General features: G+C 43.2%; 1 protein-coding gene across 3 annotated transcripts in view; it reads left to right on the plus strand.

Moving 5' to 3' along the window:
- pi4k2b (phosphatidylinositol 4-kinase type 2 beta) overlaps nucleotides 1-21,008 on the plus strand; it is a 46,699-nt gene continuing 25,691 nt past the window's right edge. For 2 of the 3 annotated variants that reach the window (XR_015757144.1, XR_015757143.1), the window contains exon 1: nucleotides 1-535. Coding sequence is in view for 1 of the 3 variants with exons in the window: in XM_087986880.1 (XP_087843006.1) it covers nucleotides 74-535 (462 nt within the window). In the remaining 2 variants the exon portion in view is untranslated. The remainder of the gene's footprint in view (nucleotides 536-21,008) is intronic. The other variant, XM_087986880.1, reaches the window with a different exon arrangement.

A 21,008-nucleotide genomic window follows, 5' to 3' on the forward strand; every position in this document is an offset into this window, starting at 1 on the left:
GGGAGGTGGGTACAAACGGATTCTTGGGTGGCGACGGTGTGTGGCCCTGCCCCCCCTATTACATCACAATCGAATGGACGAGCTCGCGCTGAGGGGCCAACGGCCGGTGCTCGAGCGGCTGTCGGTAGGCGGCGGGGACGCGGCCTCCGGTCAGGGGTTCGATACCGCTGCCACCGCTCATCCTCTACGCTTCGCCAGGCGTGGGGGTAAACCGGGGGCAGCCGTCCGCTTCGTGCCCCGGGCCGAGCGGGAGGGGGCTGACGGAGACGACGACTCGGAGCTGGGTTCTTCCTCCTCGCTGCTGCTCTTGTATCCGGAGAAGGAGCCGCTCCTGAGCTGCCTAAGCCCGGGCGACAGCTGCTCCGAGCACCCGCAGAGCCCCAGCAGCCAGGGCCCCGACCTCAACCACTTCCCCGAGGACCCCGAATTCACCGACGTTGTCTTGCGGGCCGAGCAGGCGATCGAGAACGGCGTTTACCCGCAGAGGATCTCGCAGGGGTCGAGCGGCAGCTACTTCGTCAAAGATCCTAAGGGGGTGAGTGTGGGTCTCGGTTGGGTCGGGGGCCGAGCTGTGACCGCTGAGGTACTCGGCGTTAGATCTTCTAACGAAAGTTTGCGAGGTTTTAAGTAAACCAGCTGTTAATCCGACGCCTTGCAGTTTTTGACACTCGCAATGCGTCCCCAGATTGACCTTGGTTCGGTGCCTGAGCACTTTGCCCGTTCTCCATCCGTGAAGAAGCACCGCTTGCACTGGTGTAACGGCTGGAATTACTGTCCCTAACTGCACTCTGCGATATTGCACCGCATGGGTTATACTGTACTTAAGTTTTTCATGGGCTATAACATGGTGTTTTGAGGCTGTTGATGGTCGTAGTGGAGTCTTTTTTTTTCTCTCGTTTCCTTTCCTGGAAAGCTTCGAAATCCGTGAAACAGTGAAGCACTGCTGTTCTAGCCTCATTGCTGGCAGTTTTTGAGAACTTCAATCTGTTTTTTTAATCTAAATCACCGTTGTTGTGATCCCAGCTGGTGGCAATATTGGCGAAAGTGAGGACTGCGGATGCCGGAGGTTAGAGTCGAGAGTGTGGTACTGGAATAGCACAGCACCCGAGGAGCAGGAAAACCCTCGCTGAGGGCAAAAGCCATTCAGGGCAAGTCGGAAGGAAGCCTTGCTTGATCATTATTTTTGGTTGTAGTTTACTGTGGTATTTAGTCACTGAGGAGAAAGTGAGGTCTGCAGATGCTGGAGATCAAAGTTGAAACTTTATTGCTGGAACAGCACAGCAGGTCAGGCAGCATCCAGGGAACAGGAGATTCGACGTTTCGGGCACAGGCCCTTCTTCAGGAATGAGCAGAGAGTGTTCAGCAGGAGAAGATAAAAGGTAGGGAGGAGGGACTTGGACGAGGGGAGTTGGAAATGTGATAGGTGGAAAGAGGTCAAGGTGAGGGTGATAGGTCGGAGTAGGGTGGAGGCGGAGAGGTCAAGAAGAAGACTGCAGGTCAGGAAGGCGGTGCCGGGCTGGAAGGATCCGGCTGAGACAAGGTGGGGGGAGGGGGGATGAAGAAACTGGTGAAGTCCAAGTTCATCCCCTGCGGTTGGAGGGTTCCCAGTCGGAAGATAAGACGCTCCTCCTCCGACCGTCGGGTTGTTGTGGTTTGGCGGTGGATGAGTCCAATGACCTGCATATCCTCGGTGGAGTGGGAGGGGGAGTTGAAATGCTGTGCCACAGGTTGGTTGGGTTGGTTCGTCCGGGTGGCCCAGAGGTGCTCCCTGAATCGCTCCGCAAGTAGGCGGCCTGTCTCCCCAATATAGAGGAGGCCACACCGGCTGCAGCGGATGCAGTAGATGATGTGGGTGGAGGTGCAGGTGAATCTGTGGCGGATATGGAAGTTTCCCTTGGGGCCTTGGAGAGAAGTGAGGGGGGAGGTGTGGGCGCAAGTGTTGCACCTCCTGCGGTTGCAAGGGAAGGTGCCGGGAGTGGTGGTTGGGTCGGTGGGGGGTGTGGATCTGACAAGGGAGTCGCGGAGGGAGTGGTCTCTACGGAAAGCTGATAGGGGAGGGGAGGGAAATATATCCTTGGTGCTGGGGTCTGTTTGGAGGTGGCGGAAGTGACGGCGGATGATGCGCTGTACATGGAGATTGGTGGGGTGGTAGGTGAGGACCAGTGGGGTTCTGTCCTGGTGGCGGTTGGAGGGGCGGGGCTCAAGGGCGGAGGAGCGGGAAGTGGAGGAGATGCGGTGGAGGGCACCGTCGACCACGTCGGGGGGGAAATTGCGGTCCTTGAAGAAGGAGGCCATCTGTGTTGTACGTATTTTGAACTGGTCCTCCTGGGAGTCACTGAAACATATTCTCACAAGGTTGCCAAGATCCTTTACAGACAGAAGGTAAGTTTATTGGATGTTTAAAAAATATAAACTTTTTGACAGTTAAAGATCTTAACACAAACAACAAAGTTCAAATCTGTTTCCCAACATTATTGTATAAATACACTTTTCCAAGTAAGTTTGAATCTTAGCTTAACTCTATCAGCACTACACTCTTGACTTTTAACTCTTTTTAAGTGTTTGCTTAACTAAGTCTATCTAGTTTCTTTCCTTGGAACTGTGGGGGCAATTTTAGGATTCCTTCAGAGTCTGCTGGCATAAACTTTTTATTGTTTTAATAGCCTAAACTGAGTTCTAACAACTTGAAAGTTTCTATCCAAACTCCTAGATTGAAAACTTTACAATCCTAAAACACTTTGGTTCTGGTGTCTGTTACACTTGAACTAAAACCTTGATCAAAGGCAAAGAAAAATTCTGGATCCAAAGTTGGCTGTGAGACAAGGGACATAGGGAGGTATTTCTGTGACTGGAATGCTGTTTCCAGTGAGGTTTTGCAGGGCTCACTGCTGGACTGTTTGTGGTAAACATTAATGATTTGGACTTAAATGTAAGACAGAATACAGTCAATAAATTTGTAGCTGACAGATTGGTTGCCATCAGCTAAGAGCTGGAAAATGAGATTAGTGCAGCCAGATCTTTGACCAGCACAAGCACAATGGCTGCTTTCTGCACAGTAAGCGGCTGTTCCTTCTGTTCTGAGTTCAAAACTGAACTACTGGCTCTGGTCTGTTGTAAACTCAGCACTATAGACATCCTGTCCTTCACATTACGAGAGTTCTCCCAGGCACTTGACTGTAATACACTTAGGTTAGAAAGTCATTTGGAACAGTGACCTATTTTAAAAGGAGTACCTTCACAGAACTGACCCATGTCCATCTGCATGTTTTGTGAAATATAATCCTAAATTGTATATTTAAAATCACTGATTACATTTGACCTGCCAAAAAAATCAATTCAGCTCTGTTGCTGTACCCTTTTCCTCCCACCAGAATTATAGAATTCAAGTCAGAGTGCAGTGCAATAGTTTCCAGTTGCTTGGATGAGTGAATCTGATTCAACACATGAAGCTTGATCCAATCTTGGACAATCACTTTGTTTCTTCAGCATCACTGGACTTGGTATTCAACCTGTTCTGGTTGTGTGTTGTATATTACCTCAAAGGCACTATGCAGTAACTTATGAAGAACTCCATTGATGCTATTCAGTGAAGTAGTTTTCAATTACCAAGTCCAAAGTTTATCTCCTCGCCATATTCTGTCCAACCCTTACCTTGTATCACCAAAGAAATCTTGATTAGCAGATGTATGATACCATCACCTCTGTTATCCAGGTTGAAGATCTGAGCACACATTGTCATTCTGCCTTTCGCGACTGCTGTGCCATTCAAATGATCATGGCTGATTTGTCCTACTCAGTAGCCCATTCCCACTTTCTCCCCCACACCTTTAATCCCTTAGCTTTAAGGGCTACATCTAACCCTTCAAGCATTCAATGCTTTAACCATGATTGTTTTGTGTGGCAGAGAATTTCACAGACTCGCTGCACTCTGTGGAGAAATTTCTCCTCATTTTGGTCCTAATTAGACTACTCCATATCCTTAAACGGTGACCCCTGGTTTTGGTCTCCCCAGTCATCAGACACATCCTTCTTGCATTTACCCTGTCTAGTCCTGTTAAAATTTTATCAGTTTCATGAGATGCTCCCTCATTCTTATGAATTCTAGTGAATGTAGTCATGACCAATTCAGTCTCCTTTCATATGTCACTCCTGCCTTCCCAGAAACATGTCTTGACAAATCATTGCACTCCCTCCATAGCGAGACATCCTTCCTCAGATAAATTCTACACAATATTCCACGTTGATATCACCAAGGCCCTTTACAGTTGCAGTGAGATATTCCCACTGCTGACTAAAATTCTCTTGCTTTGAAAGCTAACATACCTGTTGCCTGCATCACCACCTGCTGTATCTCCCTCCACCTGTGGACAAGGGCACCCAGGTCTCATTTCACATCCCTATCCCTAATCTCTCTCCGTTCAGATATTCTGCCTTCCTGGAAATATACAGAAGAAGGCTTGGTTCTCAGAAGAATTCAGTAAATGCAATCTACTCAGTGTCTGACAACATTAATATTTGGTTCATTCAGAAAGTTTGAGTACAAAAGTGACTCTTGTTTTTAAGAAAAGACAGCAAGCAAAAATAAAATTTTGTCCTCCTTTCATTGTTTTACTTGCCTATCTGCCCTCTGTTCCGACTGAAATATAAATTTGAAACATGCTTTAGTCGCACCCTGACGTGACAAAGTACTGATGTATGAAATAGTATTCCTGTAACACCAATGAATTGGTAAAAATTTCTATAGTGTGCAGAAGGTTAATTTTAATCTCTTCAATATAGGTAAATTGGATGAATGTCTTCACCCTCAACTTGAATTATATAGCACTGGCCACAATGTTTTTACAGTAAAATCCTTAAGTCTTAAATTGATGAATTAATAAAAGTACTTTCACCTTGGCCTCTTATCTGTCCTGTAATTTTGCTACTTTTCATCATAATACCAAAATCCTTAGCCATGCTTTCCCTGTTGTAAGAGTTTGATGACTGCATACTTTTCGTTGTCTCTGCACGAACTCCAATTGATCTGCATGTATTCAGCCATAACGTGTCTATTTATACATATTATTTGATACTATTCCATAATTTCTGCTTTTTCAGCATATTAACTTTGCTTCTGGTTTTAAATCTTACATCTTTACTTCTTGAGTTCTATGTCCAAGTTTAAACTTTCCATTCCAACTCTCCTGGACTGCCTGTATTTTCCTTTCATCATTAACAGTGGTTTCCTCCAAATGAACTTCACCTTTATTGTGCCACTCCTCATTCAAAATTAAACTTGCTCCACTGACTGCTTTGGTTACTGATTTTCAAGTTGTATTTATCATTTTCTTGCACATTCCCCATGATGATTGATCCATATGATACTCTAAGTTTATATATCATGTGCTCCTCTGTCAAATGGTATCTGAGAGCTTGCAACGGGAAAAACAGCTGCCTTCTCCTTTGTATTTGTGTGTTAAAGCTGACACCTGATTTTTCAGTCAGGTTTGATATGACTCCTAACCCAATGGCAACCCATCATGCAGACATTATTTAGTTCAACTTCACAACACCCCTATGTTCCATTCCAGAGCAATTTGTTTAAATTTAAATACATGAAACAGTTTAAAATATAAATATCTTATTAAAGCTAATGGTTAGAACAAAGTAGATTCTTTGTCAGCAAGGCTCCATCAGTAACTAATAATGCTTAGTTCAAAAGTTGAAGTAATACATGTTTCATATCAGAACCTTTGCTGCCAGGACAATGGTCCAGTGCAATATTGAGGGAATACTGAAGGTGCCACCTTTTGGATGTGATGGAAAAGGTCTGTTTGAGTAAGGATTCATGAAAAACCGTTGGGAGCAACAGTTCCCAATATTGTTCATGTTATTGCTTGTCTTTTGGAGAATAGAAAAGAAAACCATTTTTTTTGGTTCTTCATTATCATCATTATTATTATTTGGAATAATGTAAGGCTCAGGTTTTGAAATATTTCTACAATGTTTCTATGTAGATTGTACTTTTTACCTTATTCTGATTTTCATTTAGAATATTTTTTTTTAAATGTCCTTTGCATGTGAAACCCACTTCATTTTTATCTAGAACTGTTTATACACATACTATATTTTTAATGAAAATTTGACATTTTTTTAAAAGTCATTCAAGGGACATGGGTGTCACTTGCTTGGCCAGCATCTATTGATCATCCCTAATTGTCCTGAAGATGGTGGTGGTGAACTGCTGGCCTTAATTGCTTGCAGTCCTTGGGATGTAGGGACAGCTGGAATGACGTTGGGAATGGAGCGCAAGGATTTTAACCTATTGACGACAATGGAATGGAGATATAGTTCCAAATCAGGATGGAGTATGACATCGTGGAATAAAAATTTCAAAATATAAGCAAAACGCTACTGTTTTCTGTCACAAATTTGAATCACTTGCCTAATATATGATATAAACTGATGTCAATTTCCTCCCAGACTCTGCTGGATGGCATGAAGAATTGTCTGTTAAAAAACCCTATATTTCATCTTGACTCTTGAACATGTCAATTTATCTTCTACATAAATGACTCCTTTAATCCATCAGAGTTTATAGTCTCTAACACTCTTGTCATTGCTTGGCAATACCCCAATAAGCAAACTTTTTTTTGAAGTTTGTCTCACTTTTTGCAGTACTAATAAATATTAGCTATTTTAATTCTACCTGATACATCTTACTGTATAATCTTGCTTTAAAATTTGTGAAGCATAAATATTAAAATGCTTGGACAAATTTAAATATACTAGAATTCAATTCCTACTAAGACATCAGAATTGCATTTAATAAAAATTAGAAGTTGAATTATTCACTTTGAATAACTGGCATGACATTATTTTGTACGTTCAAGAACAGGAAACCATGCTTATGGAAAGGTGTTTGGTTTTGGCATTAGTTAAAGCTGTGATAAAACCTTTGAAAAAGCAACTAAGCATTGTGTCCTCAGTTTGCAATTCCAGTCTGTCATCCTGTTTTTCCCCCTCAATTAAAGCAAAATGCTCAGACTAAGTAATTTTAACCTGGATCCTGGAGGGGGAGAGAATGATCGCCCGTGTGCAAAGAGACATGAGATCATGATCTTCTCTGGAACCACAGTTTCTCAATGAACCAAATAGTCATTTTACGTGGAGGATCATCCAGATAAGGCAACATAAATATTAATTGGGTGACCATTACAATCACGAGTATCTCACCAGTAAAGATTAAGCATCTGCTGTTACATAATGAATACTTTTCACCTTGTTAAATTGACCCCTCAAACACAAATGCTATCTCATCTTGTTAAATGGATATACATAATGCTTTTCCACCTTGTTAGAACATAGAACATATAACAGAACAGGCCCTTCAGCCCACAATGTTGTGCTGACCACTGATCCTCATGTATGCACCCTCAAATGTCTGTGACCATATGCATGTCCAGGAGTCTCTTAAATGTCCCCAATGACCCTGCCTCCACAACTGCTACTGGCAACGCATTCCATGCTCTCTCAACTCTCTGTGTAAAGAACCCGCCTCTGACATCCCCTCTATACTTTCCTCCAAACAGTTTAAAACTATGACCCCTCGTTTTAGTCATTTCTGCCCTGGGAAATAATCTCTGGCTATCGACTCTATCTATGCCTCGCATTATCTTGTATACCTCAATTAGGTCCCCTCTTCTCCTTTTCTCTAATGAGAAAAGTCCGAGCTCAGTCAACCTCTCCTCATAAGATAAGTCCTCCAGTCCAGGCAGCATCCTGGTAAACCTCCTCTGAACCCTCTCCAAAGCATCCACATCTTTCTTATAATAGGGCAACCAGAACTGGATGCAGTATTCCAAGTGCAGTCTAACCAAAGTTTTATAGAGCTGCAACAAGATCTCACGACTCTTAAACTCAATCCCCTTGTTAATGAAAGCCAATACACCAAATGCTTTCTTAACAACCCTATCCACTTGGGTGGCCATTTTAAGGGATCTATGTACCTGCATACCAAGATCCTTCTGCTCCTCCACACTGCCAAGAATCCTATCCTTAATCCTGTACTCAACTTTCAAATTGCACCTTCCAAAATGCATCACTTCGCATTTATCCAGGTTGAACTCCATCTGCCACCTCTCAGCCCATCTCTGCATCCTGTCAATGTCCCGCTGCAGCCTACAACAGCCCTCTATACTGTCAACGACACCTCCAACCTTTGTGTCATCTGCAAACTTGCTGACCCATCCTTCAATCCTCTCATCCAAGTCATTAATAAAAATTACAAACAATAGAGGCCCAAGGACAGAGCCCTGTGGAACACCACTCACCACAGACTTCCAGGCAGAATATTTTCCTCCTACTACCACTCGCTGTCTTCTGTTGGCCAGCCAATTCTGTATCCAGACAGCTATGTTCCCCTGAATCCTATTCCTCCTGACCTTCTGAATGAGCCTACCATGGGGAACCTTATCAAATGCCTTGCTGAAGTCCATATACACCACATCCACAGCTCAACCCTCATCAACTTTTCTAGTCACATCCTCAAAGAACTCGATAAGGTTTGTGAGGCATGACCTGCCCCTCACAAAGCCGTGTTGACTGCATTTTAATAAAGCCATGCTCTTCCAGATGGTCATAAATCCTATCCCTCAGAATCCTTTCTCACACCTTGCAAATGACAGACGTGAGACTTACTGGTCTGTAATTGCCGGGGATTTCCCTATTTCCTTTCTTGAAGAGAGGAATTACATTTGCCTCTCTCCAGTCCTCAGGTACGACTCCAGTGGAGAGCGAGGATGAAAAGATCTTCGCAAGTGGCGAAGCAATTGCATTTCTCGTTTTCCAAAGCAGCCAAGGACAAATCTGGTCCGGGCCTGGCGACTTGTCAATCTTAATGTTTGACAAAATTTTCAGCACATCAGCTTCCTCTATCTCTATCCATTCCAGCATGCACACCTGCTCTTCAAAGGTTTCATTCACTACAAAGTTCATTTCTTTCGTAAAGACAGAAGCAAAAAACTCATTTAGGGCTTCCCCTACCTCCTCAGACTCCACACACAAATTCCCTATGCTATCCCTGATCGGCCCTACTCTTTCTTTGACCATTCTCTTATTCCTTACATAAGTGTAAAATGCCTTTGTGTTCTCCCTAATCCATTCTGCCAAGCCTTTCTCGTGTCCCCTCCTGCCTCTCAGACCATTTTTAAGTTCCTTCCTCGTCTGCCTGTAATCCTGTAGAGCTGAGCTTGACCCTAGCTGCCTCCACCTTATGTAAGCTACCTTCCTTTTGACGAGAAGCTCCACCGCTCTCGTCATCCAAGGTTCCTTTATCTTACCACTTGCCTGTCTCAAAGGGACATATTTATTCATCACTTGCAACAACTGTTCCTTAAACAGTCTCCACATGTCTATAGTGCCTTTACTATGGAGCAATTGCTCCCAATCCATGCTTCCTAACTCGTGTCTAATCGCATCATAGTTTCCTCTTCCCCAATAAAATATCCTCCCATTTTGCCTAATCCTCTCCTTCTCTATAGCTATGTAGAATGTGAGGCAGTTGTGGTCACTATCACCAAAATGCTCTCCCACCACAAGATCTGATACCTGCCCCAGCTCGTTTCCGAGCACTAAGTCTAGAATGGCCTCTCCCCTCGTTGGCCTGTCAACGTACTGAGTTAGGAAACCCTCCTGAACACACCTTACAAAAATAGCTCCATTCAAATCTTTTGCTCGAAGGAGGTTCCAATCAATATTGGGAAAGTTAAAGTCACCCATTACAACAACCCTACTACATTCACACTTTTCCAAAATCTGCCGACCTATGCTTTCTTCCATCTCCCTGCTGCTATTGGGGGGCCTGTAGTAAACCCCTAAAGAGGTGACTACTCCCTTGATGTTCGTAATTTCCACTGATACTGACTCTGTATGCAGATCTTCCTCGACAATGGAAGCTTCTGTAGCTGTGATACCCTCTCTGATTAGTAGTGCTACACCCCCTCCTCTTTTTCCCACTCCCTATTCTTTTTAAATGCTCTAAACCCTGGGACATCCAGCAACCATTCCCGCCCCTGAGAAACTCATGTCTCTGTTATGGCCACAACATCATAGCACCAGGTACTGATCCATGCTCTTAAGTTCGTCACTTTTATTCGTGATACTGCTTGCGTTAAAGCAAACACACTTTAACTGATACCTTGGTTCCTTGCCAGGAAAATCCTTCCCACTAGCTGGTCTACCTCTTGCTATTGCCTCATCTGCATCAACTCTCACCTCCAGTATACAGCTCAGGTTCCCACCCCCCTGCCATACTAGTTTAAACCCTCTCGAACTACTCGAGCAAACCTTCCACCCAGGACATTGGTCCCCTTCCAGTTCAGATGCAACCCGTCCTTCTTGTACAGGTCCCACCTTCCCCAGAAGGCATCCCAATTATCTACATATCTGAAGCCCTCCCTCCTACACCAGCTGCGCAGCCACATATTAAGCTGCGCTCGCTCCCTGTTCTTTGCCTCGCTATCTCGTGGCAGCGGTGGTAAACTAGAGAACACTACTCTGTTCGTCCTGCTTTGCAGCTTCCATCCTAACTCCCTGAAATCACTTTTTATATCTTCAATCCTTTTCCTGGCTATATCATTAGTGCCAATATGTAACAAGATTTCTGGCTGTTCGCCCTCCCCTTTTAGAACCTTATACACCCGATTGGAGACGTCCCGGACCCTGGCTCCAGGGAGCCAACATACCTTCTGGGAATCCCGACCCTGACCACAAAATCTCCTATCGATTCCCCTAACTATCGAGTCCCCTACCACGAGTACTTTTCTATTCTGCGCCCTTCCTTTCTTTGCCACAGTGTCAGGCTCAGTACCAGAGAACTGACTGCTATCGCTTTCCTCTGGTAGGTCATTCCCCCCCCCAGCAGTATCCAAAATGGTATAATTATTGCTGAGGGGAATGTCCACAGGGGATCTCTGCACTGTCTGACTGTTCCCCTTTCCTCCCCCTAACTGTAACCCATTTATCCTTGTCCTGAGGCTTAGGAGTGACCAACTCCCGGTAACTTCTCTCAATTACCCCCTCAGCCTCCCCAATGATCTGTAGTTCATCCAGCTCCAATTCCCTAACATGGTTTTCAAGGAGCTGGAGTTGGGTGTACTTCCCACAGATGTCGCTAGCAGAGACGTGTGCCATGTCTTCCACCTGCCACATTCTGCAGGAGGAGCAAGCAACTGCCCTAGCATCTATACCCGACTTATCTGGCCACGCACTCAATACTAAAGTACAAAACTTAGTTCAAGTTGCTATAAAATCAATAACAAACTTATATTCAATAGAGGAAGTTGAGAATGAACCTTACCTTATTAACTAGGTTAGAGGAGGAGGGCGGGTGGGGGATTCTACAGCTGTAGAGCCTTGGGTTTAGCCGCCTTGCTGATATATATGGTCACTGCTTTCTTTCCCGCCTGGCCCTCTGGTCCTCGTCACTTCTCCCGCTCCTTCTGTGAAAGGGAAAACACCGCTACTGGTAAGTAACTTTTAAAAAAAACTGCCATACCTTAGCTGCAGTCTTCCGGGTTCGTCTTACCTCCGCTGTTGCTCGCACTCGTAAAAAACCCATTACCCTTGCCTCCAGCACCCCATTGAGGAGAAAGTGAGTCTGCAGATGCTGGAGATCAAAGTTGAAACTTTATTGCTGGAACAGCACAGCAGGTCAGGCAGCATCCAGCACCCCATTGTTGATTGTAAGTTCTTATCAGATATGAGGAGAAAGTGAGGTCTGCAGATGCTGGAGATCAGAGCTGAAAATGTGTTGCTGGAAAAGCGCAGCAGGTCAGGCAGCATCCAGGGAACAGGAGAATCGACGTTTCGGGCATAAGCCCTTCTTCCTGAAGAAGGGCTTATGCCCGAAACGTCGATTCTCCTGTTCCCTGGATGCTATCTTATCAGATATGAGTCATGCTCAGCTGAGCCACTTGTTTCACAAAATTCAGAACTTAACTCTTTCCCTGCCTGCTTATACACTTTACACATTCTCAAGTCCACCTTTCTCAGTATTGTTAGAAAATTGACACACGAGTGAGGAATTTGATCAAATTCCCAAAGTTTAAGTTGTCTGTGTATGATTGTACATTAATTATTTTTACATCAATTTAAAAATATCATTGCCAGGCTTATTGAACTTTAAATTGTTTTGAACCAAACAAACATGTAGTGTTCCGATGTCTTGTGGTGTACTGTAGAATAGTATGTAGTAGAAGTTTAATTGGGCACTGTGGACCTCATGATTTGTTTTGATCAGATTTGGTGATGAGTTGATAAATGGCTCATGTTTAAAAATAGATTTGTGAGCCTGGAGTATTCATAATATATAATGGCTTTAGTTTTCTATGTAGTGTGTTACCCGTGATGTACATGTTTGAAAAACGCTATCATGTTCTTGATCTACTTCTGATTCTCAGATTTATAGCAGATTTCAGTACAAGTTGGTGCACTCTTAGGGATTTATAATTGGGAATTCTGAAAAGGTGCACTTATCAAGCATGTTTTTCTGACCACGTAACACTGGAAGCAGTTTAAACCATTACTGTATAACTTAAGAGGGGAAACATACTATCACGTTTCGCTTTCCTGCCTCTCCCACATTTTCCAGTGTGTGTATATTTTGCTTACTTAATGTAAAGTTCTTCAACCCAAATGGTGAGAAATGGGAGGTTTTTTTGCTTTTTTTTTTGCAAATAATTCATTTAGTCTTGGGTATACAATAGTTCTGGTTCTGTCATCAAGCTACGAGTACAAAGGTTGCTTTGGATGATAATGATGTAATTGGTATTCCATCATATTATTGTACAAACTCAGTTATGAATGCCAAATTGCTGACCCTTTTGTAGATAGTTGCCACTAAAGTTTTCTATATTACCACTAAACTTTTTTATATTACCTCTTGCATTTAAGAAAACAATGAATAAATATTGATGAATTTTGAACTGCGCTGCCACATTCTCAAATTTTTTTCCATGTTGATCATCATTCTAAGATTTCACATATAGATTCAAATTTGGTTGTCTGTCTGTGCACTGCTTCTTTCTATAGTTTTCCTTGTGGTTGACTTTTTCTAGACACTTCAAAATTTTGTAGAAAATGTAGGAACTGACATTTTAGCTAACTGCAAGTCAATTCTGAATTATTGGTTATGGTTATCTGAAAATAGATTGATGTGAATTATGTTCAACTAATCCTGTTCTTTACTTAAAAATGTGTTGCTGGAAAAGCGCAGCAGGTCAGGCAGCATCAAAGGAGAAGGAGAATCAACGTTTCGGGCATAAGCCCTTCTTCAGGAAATGTCGATTCTCCTTCTCTTTTGATGCTGCCTGACCTGGTGCTTTTCCAGCAACACATTTTTAAGCTCTGATCCCCAGCATCTGCATTTCTTACTTTCTCCTAGTTGATTTTATCCTGTCCTTTCACCGACATTGCCCAGTTTGAGCAGTAGGAAATCAAATATCTTTGATTAGTTATTCTTTTGGGGATGGAACTAATTATGACTAAACCTTTAAGTTCAATTACTAAATGAGCATTTGGAGATCCAGAAAAGGTTCTGACACATTTCATTTGGAAGTACTGAACTCTGTTCCCTAACATGTGGTATTCCTTTCATGGCATGACTAATTGGGCTGGTAACTGACACTTGCATCTTTTAAAAATGTTTATGGGATATGTTTGCTTTATGTGGGCAAGAAATACCTATACAGTTTTCTACCTAACTAAAAGGTATTTCAAGTAAATTCAATATGGCATATTAGAACATGGTTTGCGCTACCCAAGTATGTGTTTTTCTTTAAAATTCAAACATTACACAACTCTTTTACTCTAATAGAAAGGGATTACTTTGAAAAATTATACACATTCTAATTTGAAAAGATTTCTTAAGCCCATTTTTTGCATCCACAAATTACAGAATTTTTTTAAATCAAACTTTGTATAAATGAAAGAAGATGCACACATGAAACCAAGGGAAAATGGGATTTCAGTATAGAAAGGATGAAATTGAAAGGTATTCTATTTTGAATCTGCCAAATCATCTGCCAGTTTGAGTTTTCCCCTTACAACATAGAAATTGTCAAATATCTTTCACATTTTTATGAAGTGCATATTAACATAGCAAGACCTCACTTAATGTTGTGACGGTTTCTGAAAATCAGATTTATAGCAGATTTCAGTACCTCAAGGTTCCCATAAAAATCACTATTAAAGCCAGAGTTAGGTTCTTTCCAACATTTTTCACCCCAGAGGAACAAATATACAAGCTGAAATATTGTCTTTTAATGTGCAAATACAGTTCTGTACTCTCAGCCAAATTAACTTGCAAAATAAAATATCACTAAATATAAAAAAATGCAGTGCAGTACACTGTAAAATGCTTAATTGCTCACCTTAAGTATGTTTTTAGATTGATCAATCTCCATATGCAGTAGACACTTTTTTAGTGTTGGGTAGCGTCAAGTCCCAGGGCTACCGGCAGCATCAAGACCTAGGGCTACCGGCAGCAACCGATTTCTGCCACTAGATGGGGCTCGACTGCAATTTGAGTTCAGAACAGCCAGGAGCAAAGTAGCTGATGAGCAAACCAGACTAAGTACAGTGAATGAGTGGAAATGGGAGCCAGGTGGTTGGGGATGGGGCTGAAAGGAGTCTTTTTAAGACTGAAGAGTGGAAGGACTGGAGAGAATGTCATGTGCAGATTGTACACCACCGCTAAATAGGAAGTTTGTGAAAAGTCGCATGATAGCTAATGTTAAATGGATGTAGTGACACTACCTTTTCATAGAGATGTACAGCATGGAAACAGACCCTTCGGTCCAACCCGTCCATGCCAACCAGATATCCCTACCCAATCTAGTCCCACCTGCCATCACCCGGCCCATATCCCTCCAAAGCCTTCCTAATCATATACCCATCCAAATACCTCTTAAATGTTGCAATTGTACCAGCCTCCACCACATCCTCTGGCAGCTCATTCCATACACGTACCACACTCTGTGTGAAAACGTTGCCCCTTAGGAATCTTTTTTAACTTTTCCCTTTCACCATAAATCTATGCCCTCTAGTTCCAGACTCCCCGACCCCAGGGAAAAGACTTTGTCTATTTATCCTATCCATACCCCTCATAATTTTGTAAACCTTTATAAGGTCACCCCTCAGCCTCCGACGCTCCAGGGAAAACAACCCCAGCCTGTTCAGCCTCTCCCTGTAGCTTAGATCTTTTCTGAACCCTTTCAAGTTTCACAACATCTTTACAATAGGAAGGAGACGAGAATTGCACGCAATATTCCAACAGTGGCATAACCAATGTCCTGTACAGCCACAACATGACCTCCCAACTCCTGTACTCAATGCTCTGACCAATAAAGGAAAGCATACCAAACGACTTCTTCACTATCCTATCTATCTGCAACTCCACTTTCAAGGAGCTATGAACCTGCACTCCAAGATCTTTGTTCAGCAACACTCCCTAGGACCTTACCATTAAGTGTATAAGTCCTGCTAAAGTTTCGCAAAATGCAGCACCTCGCATTTATCTGAATTAAACTCCATCTGCCACTTCTCAGCCCATTGTCCCATCTGGTCCAGATCCTGTTGTAATCTGAGGTAACACTCTTCGCTGTCCACTACACCTCCAATTTTAGTGTCATCTGCAAACTTACTAGCTGTACCTCTTATGCTCGCATCCAAATCATTTATGTAAGTGACAAAAAGTAGAGGGCCCAGCACCGATCCTTGTGGCACTCCACTGGTCACAGGCCTCCAGTCTGAAAAACAACCCTCCACCACCACCTTCTGTCTTCTACCTTTGAGCCAGTCCTGTATCCAAATGGCTAGTTCTCCCTGTATTCCATGAGATCTAACCTTGCTAATCAGTCTCCCATGGGGAACCTTGTCGAACGCCTTACTGAAGTCCATATAGATCACATCTACTACTCTGCCCTCATCAATCTTCTTTGTTAATACTTCAAAAAATTCAATCAAGTTTGTGAGACGTAATTTCCCAGACACAAAGCCATGTTGACTATCCCTAATCAGTCCTTGCCCTTCCAAATACATGTATATCCTGTCCCTCAGGATTCCCTCCAACAACTTGCCCGCCACTGAGGTCAGGCTCACCCTGGCTTGGCTTTACCGCCCTTCTTAAACAGTGGCACCACGTCTGCCAACCTCCAGTCTTCCGGCACCTCACCTGTGACTATCGATGATACAAATAGCTCAGCAAGAGGCCCAGCAGTCACTTCTCTCGCTTCCCACAGAGTTCTCGGGTACACCTGATCAGGTCCTGGGGATTTATCCACTTTTAACCATTTCAAGACACCCAGCACTTCCTCCTCTTTAATCTGGACATTCTGCAAGATGTTTAAAGCTAAGTGAGTCAATATAATACTGTACAACTGAGTTTTAAAACTCATATTTTGGGACAGTGTCTTTAAGATAATACAAGGGGATATGTAACTTGTTCTGAAGTTGCTTGACAGCAAGGTTGTTTTGATGGGAAGAATGTGAGAGTTGTCAAAGTGGAAGACAATAGCAACAGCTAGTATGCAGACAGGCAGGTGAGAATCAGGTTGTAAACAGTTGTTTTAGATTGATCTTTACTTAAGAGGAATGATAAATTTAAGATAGCATTTCCACCTGGATACCAGCCCCATGTGATTCATTTGCCATGGAGATGGGTTTTGACAGAAGAGCTTAAGATATCCTGTAAACTCGCAATTATGGTTAGTCTACCAGGATGTGAGGAGGAGAACAGTTATAAGCAGCAAGATGCTGTGGTTGGCCAGGTGGAATGTAAGGTTGGACTTGAATTGAAAGAATTAGAAGACATAAAATAAGATTGAATGATTCATCTAAATTGGCTATAGAGAAAGTATCTTAGTAAAAACAGTACTGAGATTGAAAGTTTCCAAACTAAGAAAGAAAGAGCAGAAGCAAATTTTCGCAAATGTTTACACTTAATGGTAAGACCCTGGGGGATATTGCTAAACAAAGAGATCTTGGAGTGCAGGTTCATAGTTCTTTGAAAGTGGAATCACAGGTTAGTAGGATAGTGAAGAAAATTTTGGAATACTTGCTTTTATTGGTCAGTGCATTGAGTATAGGAGTTGGGAGTTCATGTGGCTGTACAGGACATTGATTAGGCCACTTTTCGAATACTGCATTTAATTCTGGTCTCCCTGTTATAGGAAGGATGTTGTGAAACTTCAAAGCATTCAGAAAAGATTTGCAAGGATATTGCAAGGGCTGGAGACTTTGAGCTATAGCGAAAGGCTGAATAGGTGTCGGACATGGAGGGCTGACCTTAGGCTTATAAAATCATGAAGGGCATGGATAGGGTGAATAGCCAAGGTCTTGCCCCAAAGGTAGGGGAGTCCAAAACTAGAGGGCATAGATTTAAGGAGAGAGGGAAAAGATTTAAAAGGGACCTAAAGGGCAATTTTTTCATGCAGAGGGTCATGCGTGTTTGGAATGAGCTGCCAGAGTAAGTGGTGGAGGCTGGTATAATTAAACATTTAAAAGGCATCATGTAGGTATGTGAATAGGAAGGGTTTAGAAGGCTATGGGCCAAATACTGGCAAATGGGACTGGATTAATTTAGGAAATCTGGTCGGCATGGATGAGTTGAACCAAAGGGTCTGTTTCTGTGTTGTATATCTCTAAAACTCTGTCTTGCTGGAAATGGCGAAAATGTGGATGGTGGTGGGATGGTAGGTGAGGATGAAAGGGTCCCTATCACAATTGTGGGAGGGAAGGGAGGGATGAGGGTGAAAGTGTGAGAGATGGATTGGACATGGCTGGGGGCCCAGTCAACCATTCCTTGGTTGAGGAAGAAGGTAGATGTTTCAGACGTCCCCTTATTGAAGTTGACATCAGTGGAACAGATACGATGGAGACAGAGGAACTGAGAGAATGGAGTACAGTCCATAAGTTTTTCCCTCTTGGTTTACTTACCACTTTCTTTTAGGAATTCACCAGCTCCTTGGGCATTGGTGCTGCAGAGCCACTTTTGATAGACATTAAAGTCCCTCACCCAGACTAAATTCTGCACCCTTACCACCCTCTGTACTTCCTCCAAGTGGTATCCAATATGGAGAAAATGCTAATTCATCAATCAAGGAGAGCTGGCATGTCTTAATCAGGACAAGATTTCCTTGCCTATGTTTGCCTCCGCCATAAGACCTCACCGTGTCAGGAATCAACATTGAGGATTTACAAAGCAAGATTCTCTTGACTGTATATCACTGTACTGTTTGCCCTGCCAGTAGGATTGGAACATGACCAGGAGAATGATAGGAATGCTGGTATCTGAGAGGTGTTTAAGGTAAGATTCAATGAGTAATACTATGTCAAGGTGTTGCCTGACAGCTCTCCTCATTTTGGTACTAATCCCCAAATGTTTTTAAGGAGTACTTTGCAGGCTCAACAGGGCTTCAATTGGGTGTTTGTCACTTCACTGCCTTAGTTGATGCCAGGTGTCCATCTGATTTCATTTGAGACCATAAGACATACTGACACATCAGAAGATGGTCATGATTGTTGGCAGTCAGTCACTTCAGCTCCATACCCCTCTGCAGGAATTTTTCAAATTATCTTTAGCTGCCTCATCTGTGACCTTCCCTCCATTGTAAGGTCAGAAGTGGAGATATTCCCTGAAAATTGCATAATATTCGGTACTGTTAACGACTCCTCAGATACTGAAGTGGTCCATGTTCAAATGCAACAAGATATGGATCATATCCAGGCTTTGGCTCATGTGGCAAGTGACATTCATGCCACACACATGCCAGGCTAGGATAGTCTAATCACTGTCCCTTGACATTGAATGGTGTTAACATCACTGAAGTCCCCACACTCAACATCCTTGGGGTTATCGTTGACGAGAAACTCAACTGGATTCACCACATAAACACAGTGGCTACAAGAGCAGGTCAGAGGCTAGGAATACTGCAGCAAGTAACTCACTTCCTGACTCTTCAAAGCCTGTCCACGATCACAAGGCATAAGTGTGATGGCACTTGTCTGCCCCAACAACACTCAAGCTTGACACCATCCAGGACAAAGCAGCCAGCTTGATTGGCACTACATCCGCTCAGTAGCAGCAGTGTGTACTAGATACAGGATGCACTGCAGAAATTCACCAAAGATCCACAGACAGCACATTCCAAACCCACGATCATTTCCATCTAGAAGGATAAGGACACCAGATATATGGGAATACTACCTTCAGGTTCCCCTCTAAGCAACTTGCCGTCCTGAGTTGGAAATATATTGCTGTTCCTTCATTGTCACTGGGTCAAAATTGTGGAATTCCATCACTAATAGTATTGTGGATTAACCCACAGCACGTGGACTGCTGCGGTTCAAAAAGGCAGCTCATCACCTTCACCTCAAGAACAACTAGGGATGGGCAATAAATGTGGGCCATTCAGCGACTCCCACATCTTACAAAAATGAATACATTTTAAAAAGCAGAATTAAGCCCGTCATTGCTTACGTCTCTAAATCCCATTCTCTATGTAAACCTTGATCCCCTTTGCGTCATTGAGTTCCACATATTGACCACCCTGTGGCTGAAGAAATTCCTCCTTATCTCAGTTCTGAAGGGTTGTCCCTTCGTCCTGAGGCTGTGCCCTCTGGTCTTAGTCTTTCAGACTTGTGGAAAAATCTTCTCTATGTCCACTCTATCCAGGCCTGTCAGTTTTCTGTAAGTTGCAACCGGATACCAGCTCATCCATCTAAACTCCAAGCATAGACCCAGAGTCCCGATTGCTCCACATATGACGAGCCCTTCATCCCAGGGATCATTCTTGTAACGTTTCTCAGCCTTCTCCAGTGCTAACATCCCTTTCCTTAGGTGCGGGGCCTAAATCTCCTACAAAATATTTTAACTACAGTCTGACCAGAGCCTTAAACGGCTTCACCAGTTCATCTGTTCTTGTATTCTAGCCCTCTTGCAATGAATGCTAACACTGCATTTGCCTTCCTAACTACCAACTGAACCTGCATGTTAACTTTAAGGGAATCCTGAAGGAGGACTCCCAGGTCCCTTTGAGCTTCAGTTTTCTGAAGCCTTTCCCATTCAGAAAATAGTCTACATGTCTTCCTACCAAAATGGATTACCTCAAGAGTTCCCTTCATCACATTCGATCTGCCCACTCACCTGACATGTCCAAATCTACTGCATTTCCTCAACAGCATCTACCCTCCAACTGTCATCTGCAAACGTAGCAACAATGCCCCAGCTCATTTGACCAGATCATTAATGTATAATGAGAATAGTAGTGGTCCCCTGCAAGCTCAGCTAGTCACCGGCTGCCATCGTGAAAAAGGCCCTATCATCCCAACTCTGTCTTCTACCAGTCAGTCGAACCCCTGTCCATGCTAGTATCTTGTCAGTAACCCCATGGGCTGTTATCCTATTTAGCTGCCACCACATCGAAGGCTTTCTGGAAATCCAAATAGATCACGGTCATTGGCTTTCCTTTGTCTAATTTGCTCATTGCCTCTCCAAGTAATTCTAACAGATTTTGTCAGGCCTGACCTCCCCTTGATGAAGCTGTGCTGACTCTGCCTTATTTTACTATGCACTTCCAAGTACTCCATAATCTCATCGTTAATACTGGACACTAAAATTGTATCAGGAACCGAATAATCTAACCAGCTTCAAATTTCCTGTCTTGTGCTTTTGTCTTAAACAGAGGTATTACATGAATTACCTTCCAATCACTTGGAACCCTCCCTGACCCCAGTGATTCCTGTAAGATTACCACCCATGCTTCTACAATCTCTTCAGCTATCTCCTTCAAGACTCTCTATGGTGTAATCCAGCTGGTGCAGGTGATTTATCCAACTTCAAACTTTTCGGTTTCTCCTGTATCTTCTCCTTCATGATGGCCACTATACTCTGCCCTTGAGTCTTTTTAAGTTCTGCTGTGCTACTAGTGTCTTCCACGGTGAAAACTAATTCAGTTCCTCTGCTATTA

This window comes from Chiloscyllium plagiosum, unplaced genomic scaffold, assembly GCF_037043375.1.
Source record: "Chiloscyllium plagiosum isolate Xiang-an unplaced genomic scaffold, Cpla_swu_hap1 HiC_scaffold_1, whole genome shotgun sequence".
NCBI classification, from domain to species: Eukaryota; Metazoa; Chordata; class Chondrichthyes; order Orectolobiformes; family Hemiscylliidae; genus Chiloscyllium; species Chiloscyllium plagiosum.